General features: G+C 39.2%; 3 protein-coding genes across 4 annotated transcripts; all 3 read right to left on the minus strand.

Moving 5' to 3' along the window:
* Positions 1-3,050: 3,050 nt before the first annotated feature.
* Positions 3,051-5,805, minus strand: sst6.1 (somatostatin family member 6.1). The gene is made up of 3 exons (XM_008318676.3): positions 5,689-5,805; positions 3,751-4,078; positions 3,051-3,527 (listed from the first exon to the last, which is right to left on the minus strand). The coding sequence occupies exons 2-3, from the start codon at positions 3,853-3,855 to the stop codon at positions 3,300-3,302; spliced, it is 333 nt and encodes a 110-aa protein (XP_008316898.1). The 5' UTR covers positions 3,856-4,078; positions 5,689-5,805; the 3' UTR covers positions 3,051-3,299.
* Positions 5,806-6,518: 713 nt separating this feature from the next.
* On the minus strand, positions 6,519-9,704 carry srm (spermidine synthase). Its single transcript, XM_008318679.3, has 8 exons — positions 9,402-9,704; positions 8,471-8,591; positions 8,288-8,380; positions 7,937-8,090; positions 7,765-7,848; positions 7,527-7,672; positions 7,302-7,424; positions 6,519-7,191 (listed from the first exon to the last, which is right to left on the minus strand). The coding sequence occupies exons 1-8, from the start codon at positions 9,530-9,532 to the stop codon at positions 7,174-7,176; spliced, it is 870 nt and encodes a 289-aa protein (XP_008316901.1). The 5' UTR covers positions 9,533-9,704; the 3' UTR covers positions 6,519-7,173.
* Positions 9,705-10,045: 341 nt separating this feature from the next.
* exosc10 (exosome component 10) lies at positions 10,046-17,406 on the minus strand. Of its 2 annotated transcripts, none has more exons than XM_008318680.3 (25): positions 17,215-17,406; positions 16,848-16,984; positions 15,868-15,991; positions 15,674-15,778; positions 15,333-15,492; positions 15,147-15,246; positions 14,985-15,060; positions 14,787-14,897; positions 14,555-14,698; positions 13,615-13,805; positions 13,375-13,531; positions 13,099-13,247; positions 12,899-12,949; positions 12,663-12,774; positions 12,333-12,380; positions 12,162-12,237; positions 11,975-12,081; positions 11,797-11,889; positions 11,644-11,712; positions 11,458-11,563; positions 11,296-11,369; positions 10,603-10,780; positions 10,443-10,507; positions 10,286-10,362; positions 10,046-10,161 (listed from the first exon to the last, which is right to left on the minus strand). In XM_008318680.3, the coding sequence occupies exons 1-25, from the start codon at positions 17,362-17,364 to the stop codon at positions 10,131-10,133; spliced, it is 2,691 nt and encodes an 896-aa protein (XP_008316902.1). In that variant the 5' UTR covers positions 17,365-17,406; the 3' UTR covers positions 10,046-10,130. The 2 variants fall into 2 exon arrangements, with proteins under 2 accessions (XP_008316902.1, XP_024915065.1); XM_025059297.1 differs by having other exon boundaries at positions 10,120-10,229; positions 10,261-10,362.
* Between the last annotated feature and the right edge of the window lie 3,747 nt (positions 17,407-21,153).

Genomic DNA, 21,153 nt, shown 5'->3' on the forward strand with positions numbered 1-21,153 from the left:
TATTACTACGCAGTAAAGGACAGGTTTAAGGTAACAACTACTGCATGAACACCCAAACAGTCCTGAATGATTTTATGCTGGAAAACACACACACACACACACACACATACACACACACACACACACACACAAGGAGAACATGCCAGTTCAGAAATGCCATCAGTTACCAACTGGAAACACGAACCACTCAACATCCGTGCACCTCTGAAAACATTCACCTGCTATAAAGTTTTTGACTTACTTTGAAGATGATTGTTATGCCTGTATGACACACACCAACAAAAGTCACATTTAAATTTGAATTTCACAGTCAGGGGCTGAGCGCCTTCTTTCCTTCCTCCTTCAGATCAAAAGAAAAGTTAATAAAATGCTCTGCTTCCAGGCATTAGCTTTGATGTTGCTCGTCTTTCCCGCTCATTTGCAGGGGCCTGAAGTCAGAGTGGACAGTGTCTACTGACCCTGAATCCTCTGTGTTAACAGAACAGCATGACATACTGATTGGCACCAAATGCAGTGTGGGACCAGAGCATGTGTTTTTGACTTTTTATTCTTTAATAGGAGCGCAAAGCAATCAGGTTGTTCAAGGTTACAAAACCTGAACGCATCATATTTCAATAAGATTCTTATTATTTCACCATGTAGCCAGAGGAAGAATGATTAGTGAAACCACAGAAGACCGTTTCATTCTAAATCAACACTACAGAAAGCCACGTAATTACAGAGGAAATACATTTGTGAAACTCATCAAGTTGTGTTTTCCCAGGAGATTTAACATTGTCTTTTTCATTTAAATCTATTATCCATCACTGAAAACCTGTTCTCCTCCACTGTCTTGAACAGACTCAACAGAAAAAGAATTATTTTGGTCTTTAATACTCTTATCTTTAATCTGCGATCACATGTGTGCTGTTAACTTTTGGCATCTATGAAATAAGCACATTTATCATCACCTGCTGTTCATTCAATTCAAGCGATGAACTGTCTTAGGGTTCTACCTCATTGATTGGGTCGTTTATCTACTCTGGTAGTTCATTTGTTGTTGCTGCTTATTGTAGAATTTGCAGGCGGTGCATTTTATAAATCTGAGAAGTAAATAAAACAAACGAGATGAAAACATTCTTTAAATCAACTACAGTTGTTTGAACACACAGCAATGTTGTTACATAGCAACCTCTTAAAAATATTAACTAAACTGTATTTGTGAGCTTTTATTCTGCTGCTCAAAATATCATTACTAGTGCAGAACAACAAGCTTACAATACACTATTGTATTAATCAAACCTGAATATTAACTCATGACTTACCCAAAACAAACTCACCAACACATCCAACTCTTGTTCTGTCCTGTTCCTTCCTAAGGCTGTCTGCTTAAAGGTCACAGTTCGTGTCCTCCTCCTGCAGTGGTAGGAATTGGAATTTCTTCTTCATGTGTCCCTCATAGAGCATCTTACGAGGAACAAAACTGCCAGGTTTTGCTGTATGTAAAAAAAAAACCAAAACAGTTGCATAAATGTACTGCAGTACGAGAAATCCAACATATGGTGAACTTATTTTTCATCTCTAACAGCCTGTGATTTGGAGATTATTTTTGAAGATTGTGGGGAAAAGGAAAGAAAGGGAAAGTGAACTACTACAACACACTACTACACACAACCAAATGTGACCTCAGTTTTTAACCCATCACCAAAGTGAACAGGGGACAGCTTAAACGCCCGGGGAGCAGTGTGTGTGGACGGTGCCATGCTCAGAGCACCTCAGTGGTAACTTGGCAGCTGGTGGACTCGAACCTGAAACCTTTCGGACCCAAGTCCACTTTCTTAACCACTCTGGCTTGTGGTGCGTTGCTCTTGTAATGATATTTTGAGCTTGTATAGAGGATGAAATTATACTTGTAAGAGTTTGTTTCATACTGATGAGCTGCGTTCACTCATAGCAGAATAAATCCTGGTTAAATGATAACTACAGCTCTCATGGATCTTCATCAACAGCTGCTGTTCATTTATCATCACCAAACATTAAAAATAAATAATTTAAATGTTAAAAGGTTAAAAATCTTCCCTGTTGGTAATTTATAATATGAAAATCAATCTGTTAGTGACTGTGGAGTGGGAGTGAATATTTGACTCCCCCACGTCCCCCGCCTTCCCCCACCTCGTCCACATTCTGCATCAGTAAGCGATTTAAAATAACTAATGTCACATCGTCACACATGGAGGGAAGGCAACGAGATCATGTGGTAATTGCAATGTGACTGATTGACAACAGAATTACCCAGAAGCCACTGCAGGCTCTTGTTTGCTACGAGAATCAGAAACTGGGTTGATTGGGTCACATTGGGAACGCTTCATTATCTCCACACGAACGCCGTATGTATTCTTTTGACACACATTTGTCTTCATACCTGTCATTATAAAAGTGTTTTTACATTTATCGTCCACCTGCACTGCGGAGATCAGCATCCTGTGAAGACAGAAGCCTCTACTTTATCTTTTTGTCATCGACAGATTTAACAACCTGTAATAAGTCACTGAAGAAACTCCCTCCGTCTGTGACCAGGAATTAATAAGGACCGGAGTCTGGAAACTAATAAAACACACAGCTGCAATCATTTAACACTACAGACTGCCACTGTCTGCTGAGGTTTAATATACTTATATTAATTTTTGAAATATTAAAATATACTACTAGCATTCTAACTATAATTTTATTTTTTGTTTTAAATGAATGCACTGCTAAATACAATCTAAGGCAAACCTCGTTTTTGTCTCGCATTTCTTTATTTGAAACAAATACAAGACAGAATATTAATACATAAATTGAACTATATGCGATGCTAGCCCTAAAGAACGGTGCTATAAATAAGAAAAATAAAGCCATCTCCTTTACAACAGGTTTTGCTATCATTACTTTTTGTGTAATATCAGCAAACAATATAGCAGTTTGACATTTTTAGTGCAGTGATTGGTGCAAAAATAATATTTTTTTTTATTAAAAGCAGCTGTAACTCTCGCATGAAATCTTGGATAACGCCATTAACAGTTACTACCATCCCAATCATTATATCCATGCTTTATTTTGGAGCCTTAAATAAAATGTTACATACTTAAATACATACATTTTTGTACATAAACAGATAAATAATGTTCACACAGACACACTGTCTCGGTGAAGTCCATCAAATGCCGCATGTCTCGACGCAGATAATTTGTAAAGTCGAGGCCAACTACAGTTCATATGGTGCAAAGAGAGAAGGAGCACATCAAGTGGACAGAGTTGAAGTGGACGGGAGGTGGACGCTGTTAGCAGGAGGTGAAAGTTTTCCAGAAGAAGTTCTTACAGGGGGCTTTGCGGTCACGCTGAGGCAGTGATAACCTGTTGTAGACTGCCCTCTCCTCCAGACGAGGCTCCAGCGGCTCCTCCAGATCCACAGACACTGCTTCTTCGGGCAGCATGTTGGTCTCCAGAGATCCGTCCAGCAACCCGGACACCAGCTTCAGGATCAGTTCCTTGCGTTCTTTGCTCAGCTCCTGTTAAAGAGGTGGAAGTTTATTAAAAAGAAAACTAGTTGTTTTTCCTTCTTCTTTTTTAAAAGATAGGTCTGCAAAATTAAACTCACAAAAATGCACAAAAAACACACAAAACAAAACTTTAATTATGGAGGAAATCTTAGATTTAAAAAAGTCCACAAAACTATAGCAAACAAAAACTAAAAAGATGAATTTTCTTAGTGAACAATTGGAATTTTCTTACCCTGCTCACATGCATGGGGCTCCTGTCGTCCACAGGGAGCAGAGCCGCTGCTCGAACACTGAACACAACCCCCATGAGAGCTGCTAACATCACCAGGAGCTGCATGCTGTGGCAGGAGAGCAGGTGACCAACCAGAGCAGGAGTCACAGGGACCAGGAGGAGAGTCAGAAGAGGAAGGAGCAAAGGTCTGTGCAGCTCACACCGGTCAGAGATCCAGAGGAGGGCGGTGGAGAAAGTGCAGTGGAGAAGATGGCACTGGGTCACAGGTTGTTTCTTCTCTTCTTCCTCCAAAGTCCCTCACTCTTTTATATGCCTCTCCCCCGGTCTCCTGACGTAGATGGTGGTGGGTGTATGATGGAAGGGTGGAGAGTGTCGGTGTATGTGTATTTTGGAGGGTTGGGTGTAAATGAGCGTACAAGAGGAGGAGGAGGAGGAGGAGAGATGAAGGTGTTCGCATGATTCAAAACATCTGCAGCAGACGTCACCGGGCTGAAACCAGGCTCTGACATCTATATGTAGTGAAGTGATTGGCAGTTATGATAGACAACCTGACCAGACCTCTTCTAAAGATTGTGGGACATACATTCCACAACTCATCAACAGTGTCACATAAACGCAAAAACACTCTCGTCCTACCACAGTATACGACACAAAATGGCCACATCCAAATCATGAAGACATCACCAGTCCATTTCGCCTATGATCGTCGTTCTTGTCAGCACCAGACTATAGACAGTCATTTCACTTATGAACATTTTTGACATTTGTTGTTGAGTCTGATAAGCACCTTGATTTATGGTCAAACGCAAAGACAGCATCACTAAATGTTGTAGAAATGATTGACTTCAGCAGACAGATATTTAATTTTGGTCAACTCTGACAAGACACATTAAGTTAAATGAATTAAACAGATTTATATCTGCTTTTTGGATTAAACCCAAACACCAACCCTGTGATTAGAGGACTGTTTATTGTTAACAGGTGCTGGTGTAAAATTAACTCACATTTAACTGTTTGGATTTAGCAGTTAACACACACATTACAACTAAACATTCACTAACACCCCATAATGTTTGCCCTCAGTCATGTCCAAATGTTGATGAAGGTTATTCAGTGCCTACTGTTGCAGCTAATGTGAGACTTTTTCTTGTTTTTCTAAATAGCTTTGCTCTTCTTTTTTAACACTAAATGTAATTTCTAAACTTTACTCCAACTCTAATTAAAAATCTATTAAAAAACAGTGGGGGTTGATAGCAGCTCATTTTGTATCATACATCATTTGTTTTCAGGGTTGTTAGAATCAAAACTGCTTTCAGAATACAAAATATTTTAATCAAATTAAAAAACGAACCAGTTGTTTGGTCCACATAATTAAGAACCATTTTAGTTATGTTTCGACGGATTTGTGGTGCTTACAGTTAACAACGGGATCGCACCATCGAATTCACACCAGCTAACAATTGGCCAACTGTTGAGATGGCTTTAAAACAGGGTATATGGACAATCAGACGCCAACACATACGACATCAGAGTGACGTCAGTCAGAACAGAGCTGGTTCCACCTGTTAATGACAGCGGAACTATCCCAACAACACTTACGCGTCGCCCCAAATAAAAATCAAAGAGGGGGTTGTGGAAATACTTTTTAAAGTGTTTAAAAAGTGATTTCTGCACCCAACAGTTCTTCTACAACTGGCCACGTTTACTAATTCATTGAGAGATTAACTGCTGCCATCTAGTGTCGATATGCAAGAAATGCACTAAAATGGATTGCTTTGTACAGCAACATTCCCACTCTCAATGTGGGCCAAATACTGCGTCACAAGATCTCCGGTGTGTGAATTGGGGTTTAAACTAATGGTAACGTTTGGGTTTAAACTTTCTATTGAGTTTTTGTTTATTTGTTTGTTTATATGTAGTTGTGTTCTGTTTTCTCACCTTTCTCTTGAGGAACCCACATGACTGATCTCTGTTTTGGATGCAGGAAGTGCAAATTTTTCCCAGCCGTATCAATTAAGTTTATCGGCAACTTCCTGTGGGAATGGTCCATGTGTAGAAAAGGTAAGGGGGGACTTTTGTTGTAAAATTCTGTAATTTTGAATTAGTACGAAATTAATGAGAGTATAGAACAGAAAAGTCACCGAGAGTAAAGCCAGATAAATGTCGAAATAATGTGGAACTAGTAAGTTTCCCAATTGCAACGGACTTCCGTTTGGTATAGTCAGAATCACAATAAAGTCCTACTCTTTTCATTTTTATTCTTTTCTAACAAGTTAAGCTGTAACAATTCTTGGTCAACAAGAATGGAAATAAAAATACATAAGAGACTGTTATCTGTCTTTGGAAGGATTTTTTGTTTTGAGTGTTTATTTAAATTTGTCATAATGGAAATGACATTTTGTTATATTATTGCATGCATTTTTGTTGTTTTGAATAAAAAGAACTATATTTTGAACATGACGTAATGTGATCCGTGGCCTGACCAACCATAATAAATGGCCCTACCATCACTACGTCCACAACTCCAACTCATAAATTCACATGTGTGATTAGAGTAGACCACCACAGTAAACACTAGGGGATTTAAATCATCACAAATCAACAGACCTCTTATTTAACCTGGAACTTTTAAAAACATCTTAATGACCTTCCTGGGATCTCATCCAGTACTCTGTGGTCCAATCTGATACAACATCATGTTAGATATTCATGGATATGAACCAATATGTCCTTTGTCATTGAGTAAAGTAAAGATGGGAGACATTTAATCAAATTAGACTTTTAATATCTCCATTTTAACTCAGGTAAAACAATGAAATGAAGCCATGTGATTTTGCTGCGTTGATAAATTAACGTTGTCATTTTTCCTTTTTGAAATTGTAGCACTTACAATAGTTTAAAAAAGGATTTATAATGTAACCATTCTGGAAACAGCAATATTCAAAAAATACAAGGATACTATAATTTCCTATGACTAACATAAAAAGCAGTGTGTGCACATACTGTACTAACATGTGACACTGCACGTCGACCAGATATGTACAATGACCGCTAACAAAATATTTCCAGAGTGTGGTCAGGTTTGACGGCAATGTTTCTCCTACTGGCACAGTCAAGGTAAAGACTCTTGGTAAAAGTTAAGATGGTGGAGAAAAACAAAAACGTTTTCTGAAAGAATTCTGTACATGTGACCTGTAAACCATAAAAACATGCTGATATGTTTCATTCGACATCCTCTGTATGTTATACTGTATATCTGCGAGTGGCAGACACTGGTTTTCAGGAGCCACCAAACTGAGTGTTTAGGTGGCTGCTGCTGCAGAGATGAACCGTGTTCAGGGAGCGAGCGAGCTGTAGAAGAGGGCTGGACCATCTGTGGTCTGAGGGTCAGGCTGAGGATGGACCTGGTCATCCTGTCACTGGTCATGCTTCACGAAGCACCTGCACACAGTCGAAAGGCATCAATTAAAAGCCACTGACACATGTAAATACATACATATACACACATACACACAGCATAAATATAAAAAAGTTGTTTGTAAACATCGTACCTTTCTTGCAAACTCTGGAAGGATAAATGCTGCTTTATGAATTTCGGGGTTGTAGTATTTCAGGTTCATATTTGCAATTTCTTCATTTGTAAAGTTTTGTACTGGTTCCCTGAAGTTTGTTTCCTAATAAAACATAAGAAAGCAGCCTGTCAGCCATTTCAAAGCCAGTGGGTGGAGAGATGACGATTGTGGATGGTGAATAGAGCAACAGAAACACGGACATACAGAATTTTTACTGCAGAGCATGTATCCAATTTGACCACTAGGATATGTAGGGACGGTGCTGTAGGCGTAGTCCACCACTGGAAACAACGTCTTGCAGAAAGTCTGCATTTCCTTTATTAGCTCCAAATGCAGCCACTGACACTCTCCTGGCAAAAAGACCGAAGCAAAATAAACATGTCAACTTGATTTGAGGCTGAACAGGTTTGTTAAGTTTCACCAGACTCAAACACAGTCTTACCCTGGGAACAAAGAATTCCACCCGCCCGCAAGGCTGCCTTCATTAACTGATAATAAGACTCCTTAAACAAACTCTCAGCTGGTCCTGGAACACAACACAAGGTGATGGTAAAAAGTGTCTGTAGAACAGCCCACAAAGTGAGATGTGACAACAGTATTGCAGTGGCTCTCACCAACTGGATCTGAGGAATCTGTAATAATGACGTCAAATGCGTCCTGGTTCTGCTTCATAAATTCGAAGCCATCTCCAACATGAAGGGTCAGCTTTGGACTGAAGAAACCCTGGGCCATCCCTGGGAGGAACTTCTTTGATACATTAATCACATCCTACACATAAGACAACAACAACAACACTGATGAGAGCAGGCTTTTCAATGAAGAATCGACTGTAAATACTAGGGTGAACACAACCAAAAATTTGAATACAAAACGATACAAATAACTGAAGAAAAAAAAGTTCAGTGCACAAGAAAACCTGTTTATGTTGTTGTATATTACAACAAACTCTTTGCATCTATTCCTACCTCATCTATCTCACACTGAACCACTGACTCCACCAGCGGATTCTTCACCACTTCTCTTAGCACACCACCATCTCCACCACCAATAATCAGAACCTAAAAAAAAAAAAAAAAAAAAAGTCAGTTTCAACTTGTACCACAAAGGATATTAAAATCATTTTTTTCTGGGACAAATCCGATTCATACCTTTTTAGGACAAGGATGGCTGCAAAGTGGAAGGTTGGCGATCATCTCTTGATAAGCAAACTCATCTCTCTCTGTGCACTGGATCACTCCATCGAGTATCAGTACATTTCCATAGGTTTTACTAAAACAAAAATTGTCACAGAAGAACATTTTATGGGAACTGCTTTTAAGAGGATTAGAAAAGTATTAAAATTCAGTTCCAAACCAACTAGTTTGGAACCTGAGCACAATGTTTACATTTCAGTAAACTGTGTGTTCAACTTCTTAATGAACAATGGCTTGTTTATTTTGGATCTACTATATTTTAACACAAGGTGTCTACACTTCATGTCTGACTTACAAAGCAAAGCAGAAGGGTTGATGGGTAACATTAAAAATAGATTTTTTTTGGGTGATGCAGGGTGTGATCATTTGAATTTGTTAAGTGTGTAAAAAATGCCTAAAAAAGCACAAGTATTAAGTAGGAAATAGCTCCTTTATTACTGCGTTGATTTTGGTTTATTTGAAGGGTTTTAATTAAACCCAAAATCAAAACCGCACTATATGATCAACATGAATAGGTGAACACCAGTAAAATTGTCGTAACAAATTAATAACTCTGTGTCCATACAAACTGAAGTGTCAACAAACTTCTATTACATTGACCAACAGAGATTCTGTACTATCTGGACTATGGGTTTGAGATAATCAGTGATTACTTAGACCACTCTCGGTCATAATGTACTGTAATTTTCAACTTCCCTACCTACATCACAAAAACACCACCCACAACAGAATACAGTGTCATTGGTGACGTAGTGCACAGAACAAAGTCAATGAAATAACTAACATAAGGTTACAAACCCAAGAGACACTTCTCCCCGAGCTCCATGCTCCTAAACTGCTAATGGCTAACAACCTTAGCGTTATGTTGCTGTCCAAAGTACATTACCTTTTGAAAACCATAACATCTTGATACTTTGACTTCTTGTGGTAGAGGATTTCTTCTACTTGTAGGCTCATGGCTTGCCCCGGCCATAAAGTGCAGAATTCAGTGAACCATCCATCCTTAATGAAGTCCATATCAGCTGCCAACAGCCACAAGTACACCCAACGTGTCTGTCTGTGCTACAACGTGAAAGTGTTGCGACACCAAATAACGGTTGACGGCTTCACAAGGGCGGTACCCATTGAGTGACGTCGGTTAATCTGAATCTGTTGTGTCGTTTTGTATTTGGGACACCGCCCGGGTCTTGTTTTTTTTGGGACAGGACTGTGTCGTGATTCAAGTGGCGTTCGACGCCGTACGGCAGCCCAGAATACGTCAAGCCGTCGCCATCTTGCGATTGGCAGATAGAACCTATGATGCTGTCATTATAAATCTTTCAGTGTGATTAAATACCCCACACTATTGACAAATGTGTAATGGATTTCAAACAAATGACCACAAAGTAATTGCTTGACACAAACACTTCCCTCTAAAAATCATCTTTAATAAAGACGTTCCTTTTCATACACATATTGTATACATTTTTCAAAGCTGGGATAAAAAAAACCCAAATTTGTTTAATAACTTGAACACTGAACTGAATTTGCATAAAAAGAACGGCAAATCCCGTTTTTTTTTTTTTCAATTGTGAAAAATTTTATACAGTTCAAAAAGAAAGACATCAACAATTGTCTATCTTTTTGGCCAATTATGACGGAATCCTCTGTGGGAAGGAAAAAAAAGTTAGGATACCGAGAATGTTAAAGTTTGTCAAGATAAAAGCTCAATGAACTATTAAAAAAAAGGACACGGAATCAATGAACTATTAAAAAAAAGGACACGTTTACCTGTCAGATTTTCCAGTAAGGTATGACATACTTCGGGTTGCCGCACCAAAGTTAGATTTTTGTCCTTTGGGTGTTTTCTTTTCAACAAAACATAAATATGATCAACAATATACATTTTACTGATCAATACACTTATGAGTTGTGTTTTTATAAATACCTGTCTCTTTGTGCTGTGGGCTTGGCGATTCGGGTCGAAATGTGTGTTGTCTTTTGTTTTGACCTCTGTGAACATAACACGACTTGAATGAACTCTACAAATGCATCTGTAACTATGCAGCAACAATGAACTCAGAATCTCCATGAAATGATGTATTCACCTGTAAAAACCTTTAGGTCTGACTGACTGTAGTCAAAGGGTGTGAAGGACTCTTGAGGAGATGGCTTGTCTTTCTGGGGCTTCTCACTGGACTTCATCAGTTTTTTACTTGGTTTGGGAGTCGACTCTCCAGTCTCACTCTGTTCCCTCTCTCTTTTCTTTCCTCCGCCTTTTGAATCCTGAGAAAAAATAATCACTAGCAACATTATATTATATCACATAACATATTCAAGTGTAATGTTCAATCATGATACTTTGCTGCAGTAATTCATGAAAATAAAGATCCAGCTTATATTTTTTAAATTTACAAACGGTGCGTTTGAAATAAAACTATATCTATTTAAATATATATATAAATGAATATTTAAATATAGATATATATTGTTTTAAAATATATTTATTTCAACCCAACTCATCCCATTCTATGCTTTCTTATATCATCCTCTATTCCATCATATCTATACTATCCTAGACCCTCTCTTCTCATATATATATTTATATACATACTGTATATGAGATATATATCATATACATAGACACTGTCTCATCTCACTCTAAATATAATCTTATCACAGAGGTATAAAATGTTCCAATGATTTTGTTAAACAAAGTGACAGTAACAACAAGAGTAAAATCAACATTTTTTACATTTTGGAAATAAAGTGGAAAAAATCACAGCGCAGTAACGACTCACCGCAGCAAGTTGGCGCACAGTGGCAACATTCTGGAGAGACTCCTGGTAGCTCTGTTTAGCCTTGTTTGATTCCTCTGCAACAGTCAGTCGTAAAGATACAGTGAGAAAAATACCCTAATTTCAGCGTTTGTATGACTGTTTTCTTTTTTTGTTTATTTTTACCTGTGGCTTTCTTTGCCTGTTGCTTCGCTGCTGTTTTGGCTTTTCTCTTGGCCTCCAGCTCCGCCTGCTGCTGTTCAATGCTCTGCAGCTTCCATCGTTTACTGATCTGTTAATGGGACAGGGTATCAAACATCAGGCACACAGATAGGACTGTTTCTAGATAAATTTTCTTTTTCTTACAATCACCTCGAATATTTTTGAGGATGGGTCAAACTTGGCGTTCTTGTTGATGTGCACATCAGTGGTAGGCAAATACTGAGCAAGGAAGAAGACCAAACGACAGATCAAGTCAGCTGATAAATAAACAAAAACAATTAACACCTACTGGTTACATCTTACCATTCTGAAAGGGTTTTCAAAAGACTCATTGATGCGTCTGGCTTTCATGTGAGCAACAGGAAGAGACTCTTCGTCAGTCTTTGTTTCCAGCTCCTTTTGAAAGTAAGCAGATTTCTCACTTTAAATTACACACACACACAGGCACACACACACACAAGATAATGTTTTTTTTTTATACCTCAAAAAGTGTGATTTTGGCATGGGCCACCAGTCCACTGATCTTCTCATCTGAATCCTTCCTGTCTTCATCTTCTGAGAACAGCACTCCTTGTTTCAAAGGCAGTTCTAATGGGAAACACATCAGCCTGAGATTAAATATTCTGATCCATAAAAAGGATGGACATTTCCACAGATATGACGCTGACCTTGTGGAGTAAAAGGTGGGAGGTCACTCTCAGAGACCCTAGATGTGTCATGAGGACCGAACAACGTGACCTCAGGCTGTAAATGTATGGACACACACATGTACGTCGCATTTACTTTGATTGATGTGAAACATTTCAACTCAACAGAAGAACAAAGACATTTCATCTGACCTTTTTAATAGGTGTGAGTCCCTTCTGTTTTTGTGCTGCCAGTTCAGCCTGTGCCAAATCAAGAAGACGTTGCAGGGTTAATACATACATCGACCATATCATTGTTACCAGAGCACAGCTGGAGGAATCATTATAGGTTGATTTAGTCTTCTCTACATCTGTGTGTGCATGTGTGTGTGTATCCCGGTCAATATAAATATCTACTATCAACTCATAAGACAGGTGACAGAAACAGACAGATGGGTCATTTTTTTTATAAAGGAAAACAGCACAAAAGAGCTAAATATTAAAACACATTTGAACACTCTTTTCCATTATTTATTTCCTCACCTTTAGGAGAGGAACTTCTCTTGCTTGCTGCACCAACAAATGGAGTTCATTGATCTGCTGCCTCACCACTGGGGGCACGGGGTTACAGCAGGCAATGATGCCCTGAGGCTCCCTGAGTGAATGGAGATAAAACATGACATACAGTGCTTTATGTCCTGGAGGAGAACCTTAGAGTAATCTACACCAAAGTGAAATGATTTTCCCGACAAACATGTTTTGCGTTGACGTTCTCTTACTTGGGCAGCTCCTCTGATATCTTGATCATCATGTGCGTGGGCAGAACGTATCTAAACATGAGTAAAACTGGTTAAAAAAAAGAAAACCGACATGAAAATAAAATGAACTGCATATGAATAATGAATGTTGTACAAAGTAAAAATAGAAAAATCATCCCGTGCAGACTTCACAGCGGGTCTATCCATTTCTAACAGCCTACCCTGTGCTTTCATCCTCCTGTCTGGCCAGCTTGTCCCTCCAGGCAAAGAGCAGCCTGAAGGCAGTGAGCTGCTGGGTGTTGAAAGACTTCTTCTGCTTCCTCTGCAGCTCCAGATAGGACTCGTCTGTGAATATGGGCTTCATATATTTCTGAGTGGATAGGGGGCAGATACAGTACGGTAAAGCAGAAGAACCAAAAGAGTTTAAAAAGCAAGTGCTTCATATGGCATTTAAATGAATATAATCTGATGGTGTATGGACTGTTGCTCGTGGTCACCTTCAGGGAAATGTCTCTGCTCCTGTTCCAGACGCTCTGCAGCAGTCCAGGCTGCCCATAGTTAAAGTCCAGGAGCTGTGCCCTCATGCAGTCGTAGATGTAGAGGAGGTAATGAGTGTCACTGCGTGCATACTGGATCATTTCCTCTGGCAGTGGCCTAGATTTCCAAGTCAGGCCAAGACATGAGATGTTTTCTATATGGAAACATTAACAATGTATTCGCTGGACTTGTCTCCATACCGTATCCTCCAGTCAGCCAGCTGGAAGCGCTTGTCTGAGTCCACGCTGCAGAAGTGTTTGAGCAGGTGGTCCAGAGAATGCCTGGCTAGGTTTAAAGCTCTGCTGGCCTGATGTGTGTCAAAAAGTTTGACCACATACAAGCCAAAGTCTCTCTGGAGCCACTCCATGTCAGAGTCAGCACCGTGAAACACCTGAAAGCACGACAAGAAAGGAGGCAGAGTCTCAGCCAATGTGACAGTGCATTAAAAAAACAGCAGCTTCGTACAATGGTTAAGGACACACCAGGTGAAAACTTGGCTCACTTTCACCAGACTGACACTTCGTGCAACAACTCAAGACAATGTGACTGTGCGGGAATTTTTTAGAAATAAAGAAAAACACTCAGTTCAGTATAAATGATTTGGCACTGAACTTGAATGACATGTCGAAACACCTTTAAATTTCTATTTGATTGTAAATGACATTCAGACAACAGCAGTAAAATACGCATTCTGATCATCTTCACTTATAACCAAGGCTGTCAATGTGAATGACAAAACTAATATTTATTCTGATTTAAAATTTAAGAAAATTTGAGAAAAATGACATGCACTCTGTATCCAATAGTTCCACTCTCTGTCCACTTGGTGGCCACCTTTTAATACTAGATCAATACAATTGTAATGCACAGCTACCATGTGATTAATCCATGGGCTCAGATAGCACTAAAGACGAAGGTGACATAACCCCTTCAGATACGTACTGATCCTGATCAGGTGACAGAAATTGCCAGTGCAACAGATTAAAACAGAGAAATGTTCCGTCTGTGACACGTTTGTGTGCTATAACTAATTGGGTGTTAAAGTTGTCCACGAATTTCAGTGTGCAGGGTCCATGTTAATTAAAAACCTAATCTTCAACCCCATCTATTACACAAGGTTTAATTTGTAGCAGCCATTACCTTGACAATGGAGGGATCGGTGAAAGCTTCGTTCAGGATGTACAGCTCACTGCGGAGCTCCAAAGTGTCGATGATGAAATCCTCCTCCCTGGTGGAGATCTGCATCAGACAGGTGAGGCCAAGGAAACTCCTGTAGGAGTGATGCTGCAATGAAAATGTAAATTTGGTCCACACATTCAAGTCTCAAAAGAGAAGTCATTGACTTTGTTTATATATATATATATATTTTTACCTCAAGATCAACTGCAAATTCAGACGAGGTACACAGTTTCTCATTTAGAGCCACCAGATCCTCCAGGGTGTCGATGAAGGAGCATGTGGTCTCAGCCAAAGGTTTGTACATCTGATTAATAATCCCAGGAAACAGATCAGATTAAAAAATGAGAAAGAAAAAGTAAAACGAATCAATTTGTAGTTCTTTATAAAAGACCTGAGGTTCTGGTTTGGACAAAAGGCTTTCTGGTATCATGAGGTGATCCAGTTCATATTGGTACGGGTGTGCAAACCTAGATTGGAATAGATCAAATATTTAATTTAATGAAAATGAAATAAAATAAAAAAAAACACCATGAGTTTAAAAGACAACTCTTACATGTCCTCAACATGTTGCTGAGTCCGCTGCTGATGAATGAGGTCAGCCAGAGCAGATGGGACACTCTGATCATCTTTACGATTTTGTTGGCTGGTAAAATCTAACAGAGAAAACGAGGAATTTAAAGATGGAGATAATACTGATGGACGATAGGACAATCGAAACCTTGAATGATGTGAGCCTTACAAGATGGGAGTGGCTTCATTGCATGGGGTTTGGTAAAGATCTTGGGGACAAATGGCGTGTTGCTGTTGTCAATCTTCTCCTTGAATTTCAGCTGAGGTCTGGTGATGTTCTTGGCGTGCATGAGCCTGAAGGTCTCTGAACGGCTGCCAGAGCCTGAACCCTGACCAATAAAATAATTGTTTACTTAAAAAAAAGCTCAAGCAACACTATGGATATTCATCAAGAGCTCATAAAAACAATAAGAACAACTTGATCTGGCACGTAATGTTACAGCTTGAGTGCAGTCCAATAAAAAGACTGGGATCTGTGGAGCATGAGCAGCAGGAGGTTATTCTGCCAACCTTGCGATTCCAGCTGGAAACGACTATCTTTGGAGGCTGAAAGCCTGCTGGCATGACAGGCTGCTGGCTCCTGTTTACACCATCGGCTTCATCAAGAAGAATTCCCTGGAGAAAGGACACAAGAGCTTGTTTGTTTTTTTATAGACCTAATCTGAGCAAAACCTTGTAAAGCAGCACAAATCAGAAAGCCATACTGCTCTTTCAAGGATGACATCATTGGAGTCCACCACCAGGTCGTATCTCTCCTCCAGCCCTGTCAACTTGTTCTGGTCCCTTGTGTGAGATCTGCAGCCATGATGCTTCATGATCTGACTCATGCTAAAATTAAGTCAAGCCAAAAAAAATGTATTCATTTTTGTTCTAACAAAAGACTCTTCCATCAGGCCAACAAAACTCCCACACTGTATGTCCAGAGCAAAACATGATTCATTAAAAACAAGGACATGGAGCTGAAACAAAACTTTGTCACAGTGTAATTTTGTTTTGTGTGAACGATTTTTACACATCCAGTGAAAACACACACGGATCTCTCCTAGAAATTAACATAAAGATTTATTATTTACATCACCTTTAAATTTTTAAAGTTAGTCATGTTAAAAGCCTCTACACATAGGACTAAGATATATATTCCTGGCTAAGTGTTTAGTGTTTACTAGACGGAAAACTTTATGGAAAGCTAAACATTTTGGCATTTGTTGCTATTGTCTTAATTTTGACAGCTCTAATTCTTCCTGCCTGTATTAGTGTTTATAACATTATTTCCCAGTGTAGCTGATTAAGCCTTCTAGTTTTTTTTTAAATAAACCTACTGTCATGTATGAATTTTATATATAAGAAAATGTTACGCCACATTTTGTCATAACTAATGCTGTGATTGGCTACAGCTTCTTGTGAGGTAAGGTGAGGATAAATAGATAAAAAGGTGAATGGATGAGAAATGTATCAAGAATACTCTTTCCTAATTGTGTCATTATAGGGAATGATAATTGGGAAAACCCAGATTTTGTTGATCAGAGCACTGTCATATTTTTATGGAAATTTAAAAACACAGTAATGACGTTAGAGCAGGTTTCCTTCGTGTAAAGGGACGCTTATTCATCTGCTGACACTCAGATGAAAATTCCGACTGAAATGCAGCTCAAACCACGCATCAACTTCTCCATGTGCTACTCACCAATGCAGGAGTTTATCTCCTTGGCCTTCACAGAAATCCTGGAAGCCTGGGAAGCTGCGGTAGAAATCGAACTCATCTCCAGCTTGAGGCAGGCCGGCTGAGGCTTTGGTGGCTGATAATACAGCCCCCAGTCCATACTGAAGAGAAGAGAGACAGGCACAGTAAGTATAACCAAACCTGTCAGGTAAAATAAAGACACAAGCTCATGGTTGTCCTGCTGTTCTTTAGTCTATGGTTGTTCCTACGATGAAAATGGCTTTCATTTCGTGTTTACACCGATGCCTTACTAACTGGACCACTACAGCTGAGACACGTTTCCTGACCAAACTGAGCCTGAGCAGAAAATTTTACTGAAAAATTCAGCCACCTTGACAAATGCGTCAACGTCTTTAAAACCAGGACAGAGCTCGTCTTTCTCCTCGTCGTTTGCGTTTGAACTTTTGTTCTTAAGACCGCTGTTTGTGGAGTCTTTCTTATTAAAAGTGTCCGTCATCTTCTCTGCTGTTGCTGTGTACATGTGAGCAGCAGGAAGTAGCGCCGTCTCTCACGGCTGTGTCTTCCGCTTTTCATTTTTCTACCGAGCTAATAAGAAGGGCGCAGTAGAGGACACAGTGCCACCTAGGGATCGGGAGTAAGAACGCAACTGCAGTGTAATATATATATATATATATATATATATATATATATAGTCATTGAACCTCTGTTTTTTCTTCTCATTTGACCTGATATCTTTAACATATTTGTTTAAATGTATCCACTGTCTCTTTCTCAGCACATGTATAACTCTTCTCAAATTTGTCTTTGCCTTTATCTCTCAGCTGATCAACCTTCACTGCTCTTATGTTCACTTTCAATGGAAACCTCTCTCTCCAGCATTCATGAGGTTCAGCATTTAGTTTGAGTTTTGATCACTGCTGAATTTGTTAATAGGTTTTAGTAGCCTTTTATAGTAATAATAATAATAATAGTATCAGTAATAGTAGCAGTTAGTAGTAACTATAGTTGTAGTAATATTTGTAGTAGTAATAGTTGTCCAGGTTGTAATACAGTAGTGGTCGTAGTAGTGGCAGTAATGGTGGTCGTGGTAGTAGTAGTACCATTGTCTATGAAGATTCTCAGTCATCCAGGTTATGGTCAAGTTTGAGTCTTCTTCAGTTCTTTAGTCCAGAACTGAAGAAGCCTCTTGGATGAGAGTTGAAACGTCTTCTTTTAGAAAATAGTAGTACCATTGTTGCGAAAACGTGTTGTGAGCTGCACAGTGACACGGGTGCCAGAAGAGGGCAGTGTTGAGCTACACTTGTGGCATAGCGCCCCAGCGCTGACGGTGCATGATGTTAGAAGAGTTACCTCCGCTCTAGATACACCGTGCGTGTCAATAACGTGTTAGCAGTGGCTGTGTTAACAGCTTTCTGAAGCCCATAACCTCTTCTTACTTTTCTACAAAGGTGATGCTGTGGCCATACATCATAAAAAGTGCTTTTTCCTTGATGAGCCGGCTGTCAAAGGAAGTTAGAGCAGTCTGATGATGTGATCCAGTGGTCAATAACATGTGAAGAGCCATTGCCTTAGTATTGACAGAGTGGACTCATTACAGATGATCTGTGGTGTGTAGAGAGAAACCTCTCTTTTCTTCACTTCCCCTTTTGTATCGATCCCTTCACAGGATCTTCTCCTTATTATCTTAAAAGCATCTGTGCAACACTGGCGGGATCAATATTTCACAGTAGCTCTCCGTGTCATTTTGTTGTTTTAGTGGAGTGTATCTTAAGTTCAACAGATCCGTGCTTTGATAATATGAAGAAAAACATTAAAAAAGAGGGAGAACTTGTTATGAAAGCTGCAGCTGAAACACCGCTGCCTAAACATGTATTTTTTATTCATGATGAATGAACTAGTCAGTATTCAACACGGGCTGTGATAACACCTTAGTACATAATGAAACAATTAGCCCGTGAAGCTAAACCTTTAGCCACTGAGTTCTTGAGTTACACGTAAAATGACGGTCACCTAATACCTACCACATCTTGTGGCTGAAAAAGAAATGTTCTTAAAAAAAACAAAACAAACAACAACAATGTGACAGAAATTCTCAGTGAATTGTTTTTATTAAGTCCCTCCTTTAGAAAACACAAATGCACCAAACAATATCACACATGCACAGCTTCAGCATATCAAGATCAGCCCATGTCTTTTCAATGTGAAAACCTCTGAAGCCCCGATCTCACAGAGATCAACCAGGAATATCAAAATACCGAGGAGTCACAACAAAAAAGGCCAGGTGTTGTCGCCCACAGCTGCAGATGGAGCTTCTTATTCATCAAATTGAATTGAAGAAAAAAAAAAGATTTTTAAATTTAAGAATCATGAATTTTAACTGGAAGGAGCAGTAGAGATTCAAAATATGTAAAACAACAAAATCAAACCAAAACAACTGCTCTGACTACCTTGTAACAGGTAGTGTTTGTGGCACCGCACCAACAGCCTGTGCACGTTAGCAGCTCCTTGGTGAAGTTTTCTTTTCTTTTTTTTTTTTTAACAACTTTTTTTTTCTCCACTGCAGGTCTTTGACTGACAGTTGCAATCTGAATGTGGGACAACACAATTTGGTCTCCGGTGGTTGCGAGTGTTTCTTCAAATCAAACAACATTCACAACGTATGTACAGTAAACTGTGAAGGAGAGAGATTCCACACTGTACTGGCTTTTCAACCCTTTTCTTCATTGGTTTTTTAAAGCAACGTTTGACCTTTGTGCAGAATTTTTTGGAAGAAAAAAAACAATCCATATATAAAAAACAACCAGGAACCATAGCAAACATTAAAAAAAGAAACCCAAAAAAGTAGAATCTAAACATCTCACAGTACTGATACGATACAGAACAAAGAGGATGGCGATGTGTCCATGTGAGTACGACCTACGGTCAGAAACGGCGAAGGCATGTTTTTCTTTTTCTTTTTTTTAAATCTGTGTAATTAATGAATCTGCCATAGAGATGCATTTCCTGTGTAAAGATCTGGAATATTGATCATGACACTGTGCGACTGAAGGATGAGTACACATTATACCAAACATTAAATCACAAAAAACATCAGGATTTAAAGGCTGCTCAAAGTATTAACACTCTTTTTTTTAAATTTAATACAGATTAATTGTTTTTAATCTCTGTCAGGGCTTTGACTTCTGTTATCAGCCCAGTGGTTTTACTGGAAACAATAGTCTGTGTCTCTCTAGGTGTGAAGTAACACACACACACACACACATCCATACAGATTTAGTCCTCCTTGAATCCTGATGTATGGGTCTTGTGTAAGTGTGATTAGTATCATTTACTGGGATGCCCTTTCCCGTACTGGGCCTGAGGCCCGCGGTAATTTATTAAACTGCTTTAATGTCGGCTAAATCACGGCACATTCCGGTTGCCCATTCATCAAGTCACAGCGCTGAACGGACTCTGGTGTCAGATCTATCCGCTCCTGCTGCTTTACAGTGCTCTGAGATTCAACGGTGCAGGCCTGGGTACCTGAGGTCACGTTGAACAAAAACGCACATAAATAAAACAATGACAACACGAGCCACGCTTGGGAAAAATCCAGAATGAACGACGACGACAGAACAGATTCACACATTTAGAAAAAAAGAAAAACGAAAAGCCATACTCACAGCTCAACGTACAAATAAAGTCTGAGCTGGTGGCTGGGTTTCATTGATCAGACTGACACAGTCAGCAGCACTCGAACCGCAGCTCCACTGTAACGGCGGATGACGATCGTCCCCAGAGGGGTCCAGGCTAAGGCCGCAAATAATGATTCTATTTTATTACAGATGAATCAGAAAAGTTTGATTTCTTTAAAAGTTTTTTAAAATGTCCTGTGGTTTTAAAACGAGAGCACCGAGATTAAATTCGGTAGATGGTAATCGTACTGTGTCCCACTCGACAATGTAAGAAGTACTAGGACTTAAGGTTCATGTTCTATTTTGAAGGAACTGAGACTTTAGCCTTGGGAGGACAGCTGACAACTGAGGGGAACTCATTTTAAACAAAATAACACAACTATCACAATTACTGTTGCACTTTACTGTTTGTCATGTTCTGAGAGCCTTAAAGGAATAGTTCCACAATGTTGGATATTGTGCTCATTCACTGGCTCAGAATTGGGAAAAGTAAAAACAAAAATGCCTTTCCTAGAAAAGAGGCTATGCTATGAAACATGTTGTTCAACAAAGGAATTAAACAGTCTGTGTAAACCCCAGATTCCCTTCAGTCTAAAAATACAGAAACTACAATTTGTAGTTATCAATGTGATAAG

The sequence above is a fragment of the Cynoglossus semilaevis genome, chromosome 10 (assembly GCF_000523025.1).
Source record: "Cynoglossus semilaevis isolate Cse_v1.0 chromosome 10, Cse_v1.0, whole genome shotgun sequence".
Classification (NCBI taxonomy): Eukaryota; Metazoa; Chordata; class Actinopteri; order Pleuronectiformes; family Cynoglossidae; genus Cynoglossus; species Cynoglossus semilaevis.

Excerpts from the sequence above, each read along its gene's own strand:
- sst6.1 (XM_008318676.3), bottom strand. The coding sequence starts at position 3,855 with ATGCAGCTCCTGGTGATGTTAGCAGCTCTCATGGGGGTTGTGTTCAGT. Across the intron at positions 3,528-3,750 it reads GCCCCATGCATGTGAGCAGG|GAGCTGAGCAAAGAACGCAA; the intron begins GTAAGAAAATTC and ends CCTCTTTAACAG.
- srm (XM_008318679.3), bottom strand. The coding sequence starts at position 9,532 with ATGGACTTCATTAAGGATGGATGGTTCACTGAATTCTGCACTTTATGG. Across the intron at positions 8,592-9,401 it reads GATGTTATGGTTTTCAAAAG|TAAAACCTATGGAAATGTAC; the intron begins GTAATGTACTTT and ends TTTTTGTTTTAG. Across the intron at positions 8,091-8,287 it reads TTCAGTGTGAGATAGATGAG|GATGTGATTAATGTATCAAA; the intron begins GTAGGAATAGAT and ends TCTTATGTGTAG.
- exosc10 (XM_008318680.3), bottom strand. The coding sequence starts at position 17,364 with ATGTACACAGCAACAGCAGAGAAGATGACGGACACTTTTAATAAGAAA. Across the intron at positions 13,532-13,614 it reads CTGGCTGACTGGAGGATACG|GCCACTGCCAGAGGAAATGA; the intron begins GTATGGAGACAA and ends TTGGAAATCTAG. Across the intron at positions 13,248-13,374 it reads GCAGAGACATTTCCCTGAAG|AAATATATGAAGCCCATATT; the intron begins GTGACCACGAGC and ends CTATCCACTCAG.